The 16,706-nt window shown below is 45.9% G+C and overlaps 1 protein-coding gene across 4 annotated transcripts in view; it reads right to left on the bottom strand.

Annotated features, from left to right (window-relative positions):
• Window positions 1-16,706, bottom strand: part of PDZD2 (PDZ domain containing 2) — a 134,018-nt gene that overhangs the window by 48,780 nt on the left and 68,532 nt on the right. For 2 of the 4 annotated variants that reach the window (XM_010218896.2, XM_088527288.1), the window contains exons 2-4: window positions 14,729-15,131; window positions 917-1,059; window positions 112-244 (exon numbers count right to left, since the gene is read on the bottom strand). In XM_010218896.2, the coding sequence (XP_010217198.2) occupies window positions 112-244; window positions 917-1,059; window positions 14,729-15,131 (679 nt within the window). Of the gene's footprint in view, window positions 1-111; window positions 245-916; window positions 1,060-11,289; window positions 11,398-14,728; window positions 15,132-16,706 lie in introns of those variants that run through there. The other 2 variants (XM_088527289.1, XM_088527290.1) reach the window with 2 other exon arrangements.

Here is a 16,706-nt window from a genome sequence, read left to right as displayed (position 1 = left end):
GTGTCACAGCTATTAAAAATCTGCCCTTTCTATACAGCGCATGCACAACCACTTTTAAATGGCTATTCAGGGGAAAATCAAGGACAAGCACAGAGGATTTAGGGAACGTACCTTGCTAGCTACCACCAGCTGCACCAGGCCAGCTGCAGAGCGAAGAAGGGCCACAGCCTCCTGGTGCGAAAGCCCAACCAAGGACTGCCCGTTGATCATGAGGAGCTCGTCGCCTGATGTCAATCTGCCGTCCCTATGGAAACAAGGCAGGAACGCTGAGCTACAGAAAAGGATCTTCTGCTGAGGCTGTACTCAGACAGTGTATGTTCATGTGCAGAGACATGCAAAAAATGTGACTTGGAGTGGAAGCTGAACTCAAATCACTTTTTGGCCATGGTATTTGCCCTAAGGATGGAAAGCAGAAGGATCAGAGAAAGGTGCTTAGAGGGGGCTCCACAGCAAATCACTTAGAAATGTGTTATAAACAGAGCTGTTTCCCCTTCTACCTGGGAACACGTTCCTCTCACACCTTCCCCAGGTGCCCTCACTCTTTCTCTCAGGCCCTGTGGGTTAGGTTACTTGCCAGGCTCTGTCACCAAGTAGTTGGGGGCAGCAAGGCAACCGTAGTCAGCCAGGGGGCTATTGTACTACCCTTCAGAGAAATCACTACACTCGTATAATGAAAGTATCTGTTTGATCTTTCTATACGTTGGATTAAATATGCTGGAAGGGGACTCCGTGACCAATCACAAAAACAAGCTTTTACCTTAAAAGTCCCACAGTCTCTTCCCCTAACACGGTCAATGGTTTCTAAAGCTGCAGGACTAATTTCCACATTTTGTCACTTGAGTTCAGCTAACCATGATGGCAATGGGTGGTTAATCACACACACATCATCTTGGCAAAGGAACTAGTGTCACCTCACCTGTGTGCGGGGCCTCCTTCCTCCACGTGGGTGACGATGATGCTGTGAGGGGATCGCTTCGACCCTCTGCCTCCTGTTATCTGGATTCCCAGCCCGTCTATCCCCTTCAGTATGTGCATCTTCCATATCCGGCAACCTTCTCGCTGGGAGAAAAGGTGCAGAGTCCTTGAATTTGCATTTGGACAGTAAAAAAGTGTCCTGAAAATGCCTACTGGTTTAGGACAGAGGTGCAGGGGTGCAGGTGGGGGCTGCAAGGCTACAGCAGGGAGCTATTTGCAGGCTGAGAGCCTTCCTGCCCGTCACCAAGCACCTGCACAGCACGAGCTACAGAGCCCTGCCGAGCAAGTTGCTGTTGTTATCTGTGGTCCGAGTGAAGGAGGCAGAAAGGAGGAGGCAGCACAGGTTAGTTCAGCAGGCGCAGGTTTCCTTGCAGGGCTGCTTGCAGCTTCTCTGAGCTACGCAGAACCTCCGCTCGCTACACTCTGATCCTTCCAGCAGCAACCAGCTACTCCAACTTGCCCAAATTCCCGTGAGAGGAAAGTCAGAGATCTGCAGCAGCCGTGTAAATAGGTGGCAGAAGAGCAAAAGGCCGTTCAAGAGGGACCTCAGACACCAAGGAAATGCTGCTGCCTTCGCAGCGGAGACTCAACCCGCGTCATCCAGCAGCAATGACCTCGTAGGAGAAGCTTGCAGTATTTGAGACATAGGAAAGAAAATACCAAACACCCATCACATATTCCCCTATTGCAGGAATTGCAATATTCCCCTATTTATTATTTTATTAGAAATAATAAAACCACACAGTAACTTTTAAATAGAAAAAAGGTAATATTTTGCATTTAGGATACCTTTATTTTTATTTATTTAAATTGATCATAAATATTCTCCCCAAAAGCGTTTTACAAACTTTAAAGCAATACAAAATACAGAACTAAAGTAGCTTTGAGCATAGGCTGGAAAGATAGGCCCAAAGAAACACAAGAGTAGCAGATGTTAGCAGAACAAAAAAGGGGAAGAGAAGAAGAAGCAAGCAAGCAAGCTGTTTTAGGCAATTGCTAGGACTCTCTCAGTGAGAAGGGAAGAATCAGGGTAGCAAAATTATGAGAAAATCTCAAAAGTTTTCAAGCTTGGAAGACACAGGAAAAAACACAATTAGGGTATCTTTTTTTAGGCCACTTGCTGAAGTCACTCAACACAGGTTCATCTCTCTGGGCATCCATTTCTGACCGGTTCTGTTCTGTACACAAGGGATGCTCTTGCAGCACACAAATGCCCAAGGAGTGACGCTGATTAAAATTTCATGCCAAACTGTGAAGGGCATGTACAAATCACTGCTTGGTTCTAAGAAGTGGAATTGCTAAGTATACCAGGGAACCTAAGGTTTGTGACAACTTGCAGACTATAAGCCATTTCTTTTTTCTTTCATCAGAGCCTTTATTAACTGCAAAAAATGTGATTTTTTTTTATACATGATCACCAGGACCCTGTGCCGAGACATTTAAATACAAAGTGCCAGATGAGCCTTTCAGATACAGGAACAAAGAGGACAGTATTTACATCAATATCTAAGAGCAAAGTAGTAAATAACAGACTGACGTTATACAGCCCCTATACCGAAGGTATGAGAAACAGGAAAAAGAAACCCAGCATCTTCAAGGGTAACCCAGAAGTTTGGTCCTGAAAACATATACACCTGTGGGTAATTTGTTAACTTGAAAGTCAAGCAGATGAGCAATATTGCAACAGGTTTAACTGGGATCCTAAACACACTGACAAAAACAGTCTCCTGTTGATTAACAGGGCATGTTAGGACAGAGAATGCCTTGAGATAAATTAGACTGATACATGAAACACCTTGTTAAATGCAGGGACAGGAGGCAACTATATTTATCTACACATAAAGCAGAACTCAGCTACAGCACGAGAGCACTCCAAAGAGACTTAATTGCTATAAAGTGCCTTGCACTCCTAATAGAAGTAGTATAACAGAGAAATAAAGTCCCTCCCTCCTCCAAATGAGGACCAGGACAAAATGATGGCAAACCGGTCTCCTCACAAGGTGCAGTAGTGTAGTTTTGAAGCACACCCTCTACTACAGCCTAGCAATGTGGTCATCAAATTGTGCTTAACGAAGTGCTAAATTCTGTGGAATGAGTTATGCCAAAGCCCACAACGTGCAGTGCCCACTCGTTCTTCAAACTGCATAGGGAAAAAAGCAAAAAGCAAACAAAAAACAAAGCTATTCTTAACTGACCCACATTCAAATATTCATTTACCTACCAAAACACTCAACAGCAGCAAATTCCAAGACTCTGCTGCTCTTAACACAAGGAACATTTTATTCCCCTTGAGGTCCCATCAAAATCAAAAGCACTTGCAAAATGAGGCATTTGTTAGTGGCAGAATTCAGCCACACTAAAGGCAGCAAAATAATCCGGCACATGCCAAAATATGTATTTCATTCATATCTTTCAGTTTTAAGATGACATACTCACATATTGTTTAAAGAAAGAGAAAAGGCTGTGGCTCGAGCTCCCACTGGTTATCTATATGCATTTCCCTGGAATAAGCAATTCAGCCTTGCCTCGAAATCAGATCACTTCACTGTTTTTTCCCTCACCGTGATAAAACATTCATAGCTACTTATTTAAGCATACTGGTGCCATTACAAAGCAAGCTACCTCCCCGTCCTCAATACACACATACCCTTGAGGCACCTCACTCCAAGTTCTTGGAGACAAACACTTTTAAAAGCAGCTTTCTCATCGCTGCTGGGTGTTTCTTGGAGGAAGGCGGGTGCCAGGCAGAACCCCCATCCCTCCACGCAGGGGAGCAACCTCACTCGCACTCAGCACCATAGGATGTTTCACAGCCACCCAGGAACCCTGCTGCTCTGAGCATGTATCTTCTGCGGCTCCATCACAGTAAAGCCTTAACAGTAACACTCTAGTGCAAGGATTTGTCAATGCATTTAATTTTTAATTGAAATCCAGCTTCCTTGAGTTACTGGAAATTCCCAGCTTCAGCAGCATGAACACTTACAAATAAATAAATAGAGTGACTCATTTTATGTCTTTAATTTAAGAAAATTTTATATGGATCATATTTTCAAAGCTTTCCAAAGGGACTTACAAGCTTACTTAGCCTTTAAATTAAAACTGGGATCCTGATGTATTCACGCAGCCCCGGAGACTTTTAATACATTGGGGAAACTCCAAATGTAGTTAGAACTGGCAGTTTGCAGGTCTGATGTCACTGTTCCCAGAGCTGGCCTAATCCCTGCTCCGAGCAGGATGACTTTAAATACTGGACACTCTCCTCTGATGGGCTGCACAATTCTGGTTGCTACTTGGCTGCAGTTTCATATCCCTATTAACGGCTGATTTTTCCATCCACTCTGAATATTTTTTGTAACTTCATTTCTAAACAACGCCATAAATCTGCACACAGGCCCCAAAGGCTCCCTCTGGAAAAGCATTTCCTGCCCATGGCAAAGAGGCAGGCCAATGACTGCCTGGCCAGGTATTTCAAGATCCAGGCAGCCAGGGTGAGGACAGAGAGACAAAGCAGCTGCTGCAGCCCAGGTCTAGGCAGGTGACCCCTTCAGAGCTCTACTCTGGCCCTCCTCAAGAACGAGGAAACCAGCCCACATCTGCCCTTAACTGGCAGCAGGTCACAACAAGGACACTTGACCATGATGAGAGACGGTAAATGAAGAAGGGATCATTTGTGCCTCACCAGCCATTAAGCTTCAAGCAATTCACCTGAGATGTGGCCAAGATGCACCCTGAGAAAGATATCCAGGCTTGCTCTGAGAAGGCAAAAGGAATGAGAAGTCAAAATTTGTTTCCCAGTTAGAGATTTGTTCCCCAGTTGAACATTCACGTTACCCATAAGAGACTTTTAACTCTGCTCAGATCTATGACACTGGACTTTGCTTATCTCCAAAATAGTATCAGAGCTGCCTGCAACAAGGGGCTGCAGATTCCCCTGGTGGGAGGGTCACGTAGACACAGTGTGCAATAATTTGTCTGAAGTGGTCTCAGAGAAGGAGATGAGACTGGATGACCTCTTGGGGTCTTGGTTTGTATCCAGATGTACATTGCTGACGTCCTCCAGCGCTCCCACAGCGAGAGCAAACACAAACAGCCAAGTAAGTGCGGCGGCAGTTGGAGCAGGTATTTCTATCTGGCTACATCATCCTTACGTGACTCAACCATTTTCCTAACTTGGCTCTTTCAAGCAGGCAGCATTTTGGATCAGATTTTTCCACTTGCAGATGATAAACTTCAAAGTGCCTAAGTTGCAAATAATTAAAATGCTTTTAAGACAGCATGAATATTCTACTTGGATTAATCACAGGCGAAAAAAAATGGGTCATCTTATGTAACCGACCACAAGCGAGAACAGAGAACACAGTTGGTCGCTGCAAATGCGGTCCCTGCAGACCGTCTTTCTTCACCGTGCAACTATTGCCCACCAGGCAGCCTCTGCTCAGAGAGAGTCCACATCTGGAAGGAGCTGAAGCGCTGCAGCTCAGAGGGGAAAGGCGCTGCCAGCGCCGCGCGGGGAGGCCGACTCCGAGCGCACACCATCAAACGCTCCATTTCATAAGCACATCATTAATAAAACAAAAAGGACCATTTTTCCTCTAAGTATGTAAAAAATAAATAAATATGTCAGAACCAATTTCTCCCCCCGCCTTCTTTTACCAGCTAATTGCAGGGGAGTTTAAAGCGGCTTGACTGATTCTTGATGGCCTGTTGTTCAAGAAGCTGCAAATCTGTATATTCACAAAGGAAAAATTGCTTTGAAATCTTATATTAGAGAAATGCTTGGCAGGAGCAAGGTGTAAACAAATGGAAAACAGAAACACGCTAAGTAGTTAAAAAGCCAGACAGGAGAAGGGAAAATGTAAAATAGTTGTCTACAAAAAGCAGTTTCTGTCACAGCAGCAACTCAACAGTGCCTTTTGTTTTTTTTTTTTTTTTTTTAAAAAAAAAGGAAAAGAAAAAAAAGCAATAAGTTTTGAATAAACCCAGCGATATGCACCGATGAAAACAGCCACAATCATGTGCCATCATGTGGTACCTGCATCCACACATGGACTGGGGCAGGCCCTAACACAGAAGGCAGGCCACCTTGGGTGGCATTTTCACCATGGGCTCTTAGTGACTGTCTGCAGAGGCTCCCTCCCACTTTTGGCATTCTGTTTTACCCAGAACAGCAGCAGCAAAGAGCCAGTTCCTTCCCACTGCCCACAAAGCACCTTTTGGAAACTTTACACTTAGAAGTGGAAAAAAAAAAAATAGGGTTCACTCATTAAAGAAAATACCCACAACAGGCTTGGCAGGAGCTGGCAGTCAGCATGGTAATGACATGCGGCTGAAACAGGGCAAGAATATTTCCCCTATGGAAACACGCAGCCAGGGGACTGCGTGCAGCAGTCCTTTCCCCCAGCGCCGTTCATGGGTGTCTGACAACTTCAGAGTGCCTCTCGCAGCAGGCCTGAAGGAGAGCAGCTCTGCCTTGGGGCAGATCCTGCCTCCTCCCCAACTTGTCTCCCGCTCCCAAATGGATATGTGGGAGAGATACAGCAGTAACCAGAAAATTAACTTGCAGCATCAGAAAGCAGGTGATTAGCTCAAATGTGTCACTCTCAAGATAGAGTCACGAGCCATCACTCCTCATATCGTATATACCACCACAAATGACTATCAGAAAACCGAGCCAAAAATCTTTTTTTTTTTTTCAGATTCTTAACAAAGCAATTATTTCATATATGGATAAGGGGTAGGTAAGTTTTTCACCTAATATTACTAGGATATTTTTAAGGTTCATCTGGCAGGAGGGTTCCTATCTTCTTCTGCTGCTTCAGGTCTTGTTTTTACACCTGTAAGCAAGCTAAACAACTCCCAAACAATTGAAAACAGGAAACTAAAAAGCAAAATTCTTTTATAAGTGGATTATATTCTAAAATATAATATTTCAAGACAGGAGTTTTGTCCTTTCCTACTGCCTGCAATGTTTCTTATACTCTTCAGTGCCAGCAGTGAGGCACTGCAGACCTTGGTTTCTATACACATACGATGCAAGCCACTCCATGCCTCTCAGCATCTCTCCCATTAATCAAAAGAGGGAAAAAAAAGAAAGAAAACCCACCACCTTTTGTAAGAATTGCCCAGAGTTGCCCAGGCAATCGCTCAGTCTCCAAAACCAGGCAGCAGTGCACAGCACGGGTATCACCACAACCACGCCCAGCTGGTTATAGAATCATAGAATGCTTAAGGTTGGAAGGGACCTCTAGAGATCATCTAGTCCAACCCCCTCTGCACACGCAGGGTCACCTAGAGCACGTGGCACAGGACTGCGTCCAAGCGGGTTTTGAAGATCTCCAGAGAAGGAGACTCCACAACCTCTCTGGGCAGCCTGTTCCAGTGCTCTGTCACCCTCACTGTTAAGAAATTTTTCCTTAAGTTCCTGTGGAACTTTTGGTGTTTCAGTTTCTGGCCATTACCTCTAGTTCTGTTGGTGGCCACCACTGAAAAGAGACCAGCACCATCTTCCTCACTGCCTCCCTTGAGGTACTTATAGACACTGATCAGGTCCCCTCTCAGCCTTCTCTTCTTCAGGCTGAACAGGCCCAGCTCCCTCAGCCTCTCCTCATAGGGCAGATGTTCCAGGCCCCTGATCATCCTTGTGGCCCTGCGCTGAACTCTCTCCAGAAGCTCCACATCCCTCTTGTACTGTGGGGCCCAGAACTGGACACAATACTCCAGATGCGGCCTCACCAGGGCTGAGTAGAGGGGCAGGATCACCTCCCTCAACCTGCTGGAGACGCTCTTCTTAATGCACCCCAGGATCCCCTTGGCCTTCTTGGCCACGAGGGCACACTGCTGCCTCGTGGTCAACTTGTCGTCCACCATGACACCCAGGTCTCTCTCTGCAGAGCTGCTCTCCAGAAGGTCAGTCCCCAGCCTGTACTGGTGTCTGGGGTTATTCCTCCCCAGGTGCAGGACCTTGCACTTGGCCTTGTTGAATTGCATGAGGTTTTTCACCACCCAGTTGTCCAGTCTGTCCAGATCCCTCTGGATGGCAGCGCAGCCCTCTGGGGTATCGGCTACTCCTCCCAGTTTGGTATCATCAGCAAACTTGCTGAGGGAGCACTCTGTGCCTTCATCCAGGTCATTGATGAATAAATTGAACAGGACTGGACCAAGGACTGACTCCTGGGGGACCCCGCTAGCTACAGGCCTCCAACTAGACTCTGCACCGCTGATCACCACCCTCTGAGCTCTGCCATCCAGCCAGTTCCTAATCCACCTCACTGTCCACTCATCTATCCTACACTTCCGGAGCTTGCCCAGAAGGATGTTGTGAGGGACGGTGTCAAAAGCCTTGGTGAAGTTGAGATAAACGACATCCACCGCTCTCCCCTCATGTACCCAGCTGATCATTCCATCATAGAAGGCTATCACCGCGTTCACATGTCCCCCACTGACCACTTAAACCAAGTGACTTCTTAAAACTACTGCCAGGCACTTGGTGATGTTTTCCGAAAGGCAAGGGAAGAGCCCCAGGAGATGATGCCTGGGGAACAACTGGAGACAATAACATTCTCCTGTCTCACCAACCACACACACAGTTAAAAACCAGCAGGATTAATAAATTAAATAATTAAACAAGCATCACAGGGGAGGAGATGGAAACCCTGCTACTCAACACTGAGTGACCTCTGGGAATCCCTCTCAAGAGACAGGCTGGTCCTTGACATCATTTCCTTTGCAAGCGCTTTCAATATTTTATCAGTCCTTGCAAGCACCTAAACAATAATCACCCCTTATAAAAATCTGCTGGAGTCATTTGTCATCTTGAGCCATCACCATCTGGATGGTGCCTCTGTGGGCCCCTTCTCTCCCTCTCTCCACCTCCTGCCTTTGACTGAAGCTTTAATTCAGGAGCAGTGAGTGGATTTTGTACTGTTCCTGACCCAGGGCGGGTTTAAGCACAGCAATTTCCCCCAGAAAGCTCATGCTTTTAAAAGTCTGAATGTGTTTGCATGCAGGCTATCAGGAATGTCTAGTTGGAAGGTTTGAAGTTTCTAAAAAGAAAAAAAAAAATCATCCCTCACTGACTGCAGTACATTAGAGACCTTTGCATTCCAATTGTGCATTTTCTGCATCATTTATACCATGTGCAAAATGTAGAAACACTTTTTAGCAGGTGGGAAATGTGTTTGTAAGGCGGGCCTCTCATTTATCTTTTACTGCAACAAGCCAAGACCCCCCAGGCACTGGACCCCTAGGAACCAGATCGGTTCTGCCTTTGCAGGCAGCTCAATTCTAAGAGCAAGATCCATTACACCTCATTCATTATAATCCATCCATTACCAGGTTATCTTTTCACATGACACTCCCCCGCCCCTTTGGAAAATTCAATTTAGAAACAAAGTAAAAGGGCAGATTACTATTTAAAATTAAAGTCTATAGTTATCACAGCTGCAGCTATTGCTTAAATCACAGCAAAGGCAAAACCTTAAGCCAGCTGAAGGCATTTGGCAGGAAGTGAGACTTATCCCAGAAAGTTGTGATGGCTGCTGTTATAGAACAAGGTGGAACAGCACTGGCAGCAAATAATTATTTTTGGTATCAGTACCAGGTACATAAAAGCACTTCCTAAAACTCCAAGCAAAATCAAGGTCAAAGTTTCTCAGTGCTGCAGTTGAAAGACAGTCCTTGCCCCAACGAGAGCCAACAACACAGTCGAGGCATGAGGAGGGAAGACATTCTTATCATGGAGCACATTAAAGCTTCCAGACTGCAGGTAGCACCAGGATTCATGTTAATGAAAGCTGGAAGCAAATGCACGAGATAAAAAGACCTAAGAACAGACTCTGAGGAAGGTTCCTGCACATCTCAAGGTGTCTACAATAAAAACTAAAACCAGAGTTATTTATATCTAAAACATGTATCATATAAAAGCCCCATAATAGCTCTGATGAATAATCCTTGTCGTTTAGGTTGCCAAAAAAACTGATGTAAATCATTTTAGCCTCACTAGCTTCAAAGGATCTGTGAATATTTACATCTGTAAGTATGTTGCTCGGAGCAGGGTTTGCATTTTGGTAAAACAAATTGATAAGAAAAGTAGTATTTTCTCATCATGTTTAAAAAAGCAAAATCCTTAAAGCAATGCATTATTTTGAGCCTCAATTTTTGACTCCTCTAGTGTGCCACAAGCTCCGCTTTTCTGCTTGGCAAGATAAAGAATGCTTTCATTAACAAAAATCAAGGTACGTCTGGCATTTAGCAATGCTAACTGGTAAATATTGGCTATAGAAAGGTTGCCACCCTTTACCTCCCTACAAAGCCAACCATGGCACTACACAAGTCCTTTCTTAATAAAAAGCTGTAACGGGAGAGAACAAACATGACAGTTTTTGATAAACTGAAGTCAAGTATATTTCAATTAAGAGGAGTCAAAGCTGAGGGCCCGTTTGCAAAGACCTGACAGGGTTTTTACGTCCACACACGTCTGTGTGCACCTGTGTATACATTCACAAGCCTCGAAAGAGTTGTAGCCTACGTAAGACAGGCCCAGTCAGCCTATCAAGGGAGCAAAATTGGCTAAGCACACAGTTCTGGCAGCTGTAACTCACTGCTAAATATTTGGGGCTGACAATATAGAGCACTTTCAATCCAAGGGCCTGGAGTCCTATTACCTTATAAATCAGACCTCCCCAAATTGCTGCAAGGCTGGGCAGTAATGTCCCCTTGGCGTCCCCACCACCCCTCCTTCTTTCAGTCAATGGTAAACTGACCTCACAGCAAACATGTTTCATGGGGCTCCCCAATGCTGACCTGTTTCCTTTCTGGAGAAGCTTCCTACCACAAGCACACTGTGAGATGTTACAGATGTGCTGCACACACCCTGCACATCTCCTGTATCCTACAAAATAGCCCAGGGGAGAAATGCACAATCTCCCAGCCCCTCTCACCCTCCTTCCTTCGCCATTAAAGCATTCCTGTTCTACCCCATCTCCTTTACGTAGCTTTCAGTGTTGACTCAACTTGGATCTGGATTTCTATTCCTTATTAATCCAGAACCTACCGAGAAGCAAGAGCATTCAGGGGATGCTGGAAGTTGGTTTGCTTTTTGTTTAATCCCTGGTGCATTAGGGACTTCCCACAGCCTCCTGCCAGGGCAGGAGGAAGCAAAGGTGGTTGCTCCTGGACATCCTGTGCTTTGACCCACTTCACTTGCTTTCCAGCTGCCAGCATCAGCCATGAAAGCTGCTCTCCATGTCAGGAAGGACTGAACCTGCTCTAGCCACCATTATAACTGTATTCACAAAATTTGCAATTCTGATCCACTGCTTCTGATCCATCCAGCTGCATTTGATAGTATCTTAACGTTCCTCGGGGACTGAACAAGCAGGAGAGTGGCCCAAAGCACTTTCAAAAACACTCTGATAAAGAAACTGACGACAAAAACAATGAATTCTGTCTTATCGCTAAACACAGTGAAACCACAAAATTGCTACGCAACTAAGTTGCCCACGGTTTGCTTCTTTTTATAGTTTCTCAGCTACCTCCAGTAGCCGCTCCTCTTTCTTACACTCATCTTACATCCTTGCTTTTACAGTTACCAGCCTATAAAACATTACCCTGCATCAAAGAAGTGAACTTTGACAGCTGTATTTAAGCTCCCAAGTCTTCCCACAATGTGATGGATCATTACCCCAGCTCTGAGCTTTAAATCACCACACATGATTCCTACGAGACCAGCCTGAGTCCCTCCCAAGGTCACACTTGTCTTCCAGGTCTCCAGCATCTTCCTACCACATAGACACAAGGAATCGCTTAGGAGCTGCACATTTTAAGGGGCATTTAGGTTCATCCCCAAAATATTGCAGCATAACTTAACCAACTATAAACACTAAATATGGGCTGCTAATTGACAGGTACAACATTTACTGAGGCTATGTAGCAGCAAAGAGCCTAGCAGATTTGTTTATATGCAGCTGTAAGAAAGCCAAGGGCACAGGAGAGACTCATGGAGGGCGAAGAGATGAAAGCAAGCCCGAAAGGGCCTGACACTTGCACAAACTGGTAGCACAGCAAACCGACTGCTGGGTTCATCCGACAAGAGCTACCTATCCCAGCTTGTTTCACAGTTCAGTAGGGCCCAGGGTTAAAGCAGAAGGGAAACACGCAGCTCATGGCAGGGGAGGTTCCCCGGGGGCAGAGGATGCACCAGCTGCGCAGCTGCTGCTGCTCAGAAGGGCTCCTGCCCCAGTTTCTGCGAGTCATCCGTTGGCCAAGGGAGCAGCCGGAGACACAGAGACTCACATCAAGCTCACACTGAACTCTCCTGCCCTAACCTTTGCCTGCTGCAACTTCAAACAAACATTCAAAAGGGAGAAGAGACTTTCTTGGCTTCAGCATTTCAACTTCTGTAACTCTTCAACCTGCTTCCCAGGGCAGGGAGTAGGAAGGAACTAAAGGGAGTAGAAGGGGCGTTAGGGCAAGATGTCCCCAAGCCATGCGGCTGCGTGGGTCACGGAGCTGCTTCTCCAAAACCCTTCCTCCCATTGACATCCACCACCAAGCCCACTGCAACTGGCTGGGATGGTTTCGAAGCGACTGCAGCAGCCTCAGAGGCGCGAGGAGCCTGACAGTGCTGGATATTTGCTTAGCCAGCAAGCGCCGCATGGGCCACGGTGATGGAGTGGCTCTCCCCACGGACGCGCTGCCCTGCCAATGCACCTCGTCCTGGCCAGGAGGGGACAGCTCATCCGGCAATGCTGAAAGCCTTGGCTCGCTCTTTGAAGCTTGGAAGCAGGTTGCAACTTCTGACATGAAGCTGTGGAAACTGTTTTCAAAAGGTTCCTACTACAACTGGATCTCAAATGCCTAAGTGACAGGTCATGCTTTGAAAACAGAGCTTTAAGGAAGACTTGAGGCTCCCAAGTTTCCTTATTCCTTGCTTTCTATTTTCTCTCCTTTAAATGGGGCTCACATAATTTAAAAAAAATTTATTCACTGTCTGTTAAGAGGCAGAATGAAACCACTTATTCATTTAACAGTGGTTCCCACACAGAAGTTATAGGGACAAGCTTTTATTAAGGCCCCTTGTTTTTATAAAGAAAGGGATGATCAGGACATGCTATTTGGGCTCTAGCTATTAAAATTTCTCCACATTCACATGTCAGAAAAATGCAATTAATATTGACATATACAGAGGTCATACCTCTGAGAAAGACAGCAAGCAGAGAGGAGGAAGAGAAACAATTTTGTTAGATGCCATTGTCTCCTAAAGTGCTCCATGAGAGGTGCACTAGAAGTGGACACAGGATAGTTCGAAATTTCCACTGACTTAAATAAGCTTTCATGCTTTGCAAAGCCACCTTATATGCGTTTCACATTAGAAACTTGTACTTATTGCTCACGTTCAAATATATTTTCTGAATTTACTAATTTACTTCCCAGACTGAGGGCTCAAAACATTAATATAACGCTAGCATGAAGCAGCTACAGATCAACAGTTTTGTTGTTTTTTGTATGTATTGACTTTCCTATAAAAACTCAGATCATCTTTGTTTATGACATGTCGTCTTTAAACTTCTTCTAAACAGTTTTTAAACTGGCCAGAGCCTTCAAATCACTGAAGGTCTGGATCGTTTTTAAGTTAACATGCTCTTTCACAAAGGTTTTACAGACTGTAAATTTCAAAGCTGGTCCACAAGCATCTTCCCTTCCCTGCTGCACCATGAAATCAAACTTGGCTCACTGATGGGAAGAGCAGGTTTTCTCAGCTATGTCTCCTTTGGACCACACTTTTTTGTTTGTTTGTTTTGGCTTCAGCCTCTCTTCCATATTTTATATTTTAAAAGACCAGCAACATAATGCACTAGCACTGGGGATTGCCAATTCGGGACACATTAATACCACACCTTCGTTCAACCCAATTTTGTGGCATGACGTATGCTCATACTGCTATATTACCAGCTTTGTTATCTTAAAAACCAGACCAGCTGTTGCAGCAAGTCCCCAGTCTAGCAGGGCAGTGTTCATCTGGTTATACCATCAGTGTCTTTGGAGAGACTGGCAAACAGCTTTTCTGCTCATAGATGTGGACTGAAATCCAGTCAAGACTCGGGTAGCGTTTTTTTTTTTTTTTTTTTAAACACGTGCATGCAGCAATGCTGAAATTCCAGCCGGGCAACAAACCCCCAGATCTCCATTAGGATGGAGAAAGAGGCAATAAAAGCCCCCGTCCCACTGCTGTCCTGAACATTAACAAATCGTCCATCCCATCAGTGCAGAGAAAAATTCGCAATAACTTCCACGGAGTCTCTGAATATTTTCCAAACAAGCTTTGCAGCACAAACTAATAAATGGACGATAGTCTTGTTCTGCCTCCTTTTCCCTTCAAAAAGGAGGCTTCTGATTTCCACTTTACTATAAGCTTTAACATCCCGTCACGCTCAGACAACGCTAAACGTGAAGTCTCCAAGGATGAAGCAACCATCCCCTCTGATGTCTCCCACCACAGCATTGTAACATCACTGGTCATTTCAAGTAAAAGAAACCCACAGACCAGTACTGATGAGCCTGATAACTAAGCAGTTTTTACCCTTCACCACAGACGTAACGTGACAAAGGCCCTCACCATTAATACTGAGTGCCAGGGTACTAAAACACGGGGAGCTGCTTGTGGAAAACCCTTGATTTCCCAGTGAATGCACAAGGGTTCTTGGACACATCCCACACATCATCCCAACCTCTAGAGAACCCCGAGGAAACCTACCTGGGCAGAGTGGTCACACACATCGGACATCCCGCCATCTGACAGCCGGCACCAGTGCTGTCCCCCGACACAGCGTGGCGGCTCCTCCGCACTGCTCTCTGCCTCGGACGACTCCAGTTGCGGAGCCTCCACCTCCATGGGGCTGCAGTGCCCGTTGCCCGGCTCTGAGGGGGGCTTCTCCTTGCTCTCCTTGCCGCCCGGTGCTCTGGTGATGACACCGAACTTCCTTGTCCTTTTCCCATTCTGGGCAGCTCTGTCGCTCGGCTCGGGGCCCGGCTTTGCCCTGGGCTCGCAGCCGTTGCCGTTGTTGCCATTGGAGGGCGGCGGAGGGGCCTTGCGCTTGATGCGGCGCAGCATGATCAGGTAGACGAAGCCGCCATTCCAGCACTGCTCAGCCAAGTAGCTGCAGGGGAAGGGACAAGCGCGTGTTAGCACCACAACACCCGTGCTGCAACCCGTTGAGACGCGCCACCAGCACCCTCTGAGCACCCCAACCAACTGGTTTCTGATATATATTAACACACCTGGCAGCAACATCGGCAAATGCTCATTTTGTTTGGTATCAGATAGTCCAAGCAGCACAGAGGAGCTCTAAATGACTGCGGACACTGCTGGGCTAGCAGCCCTCGACATCTGGCACGTTCGTATGGGCATTACATGACTCTGGCACATACCATCAAACTGGTTTCCACCACCCTGACCTTAAGGCACGTGTCACAGCAATGCCAAAAAGTGGGTGACGCAAAGCCAAGAGGGATTCCAGGCAGAGAATAAGCAGAGGTTTAGAAAGGTAAATTCAGACAAGCTTCATTTGTGCAGCAGCCCATAGAGTATTTGCATCTGAAATGAGCCTTCTTAGTGAAACTACTCTTCTGCTCCGGCACATGTATGTGCTTGGAGGCCTCAGGGAAAAAAATCAGCCACTGAGGTAAGCTCCAACACACTCGGCCTGGCAAAGCACGGCCCTGCTGACTACAGCTCCCATAAATAGGCATGGAAATAGGCTGGGTTTCCTCCAGCATTAACACGCTGCACTTGGAGCAAGAGCTAAGTCACCCCAGCTTCGCAAGGAGCAGGCCCAAGGTTGCCAGCGTGGAGCAAACTGGTACCTCCCCTCCCACGGGCTTTGAGGAAGCCTTGAAGGAATCGACATTTCTGTTGCAAGCAAATACTTGGTGACCTTAAAGAAACTGCACCCACTGATGCAAAAGGGCAATCTACCTCCACATCTTTTTTGGGACTGCATATACCTCAACCCAAATTCTTGAAATACCTGGGTGCTGCGCCAAGGGTGGAGCCCACTGGGAGTACAAACAAGATGGAATTTGTACTTAGCAGGTTTGTATGTGCCCTTTCACACCGATTTAGGCCCCAGAAATACCTTGCCTTTCTCACTAGCGAAAGCAGCAAGAATTTCTAAGATCACCAAGGAGGTGTCTGCTGCGGCTGCAGTGAGCATTTCATTAATACAGAGCAGCTGACAGCTCTACAGCTATCACAGATGGGAAAAAAAAAGGTGCAGAGTTAAATTGTAAGGGACTCTAAGAGAAAATAATAGAGCAGCTTTGGCTGAAAGAGGAGGATAGTCTAAGGGGTCTTCCAGATTTTTGTTTTCCTGCCTTGAGCTTCTGGGTTAATTTTCACCTCTCCTTTCCTAAAAGTTGTTTGGCCTCAAATACAACCCTTGAAAATAATTCCTGCGTAGAGATGACTTATGACAAAACAGGAAAAGCAGCTCTGAAAACCCCTGAAGCAAACTTCATCACAGTGAAGAAAACACTCTCAACTACTCAGAGTAATCTGGACCATCCTGGGAGTGACTGAAAATAATCCACAATGGGTGTGTTTTAATCCATAGACGTTAGCTAGTAGTTGCAGTCCAGTTTTTCCCAAAGCTTTGGTGTCCCCAGCAGACCACTTTATAAGCAGTTTACATCTGATTAGGAAGACCAATGCCTAAATGAATATAACAACTACA

This window comes from Tinamus guttatus, unplaced genomic scaffold (assembly GCF_059628265.1).
Source record: "Tinamus guttatus ecotype Peru unplaced genomic scaffold, ASM5962826v1 Tinamus_guttatus_pri_ptg000274l, whole genome shotgun sequence".
Classification (NCBI taxonomy): Eukaryota; Metazoa; Chordata; class Aves; order Tinamiformes; family Tinamidae; genus Tinamus; species Tinamus guttatus.
This window is presented reverse-complemented; position numbering and strand designations above follow the sequence as displayed.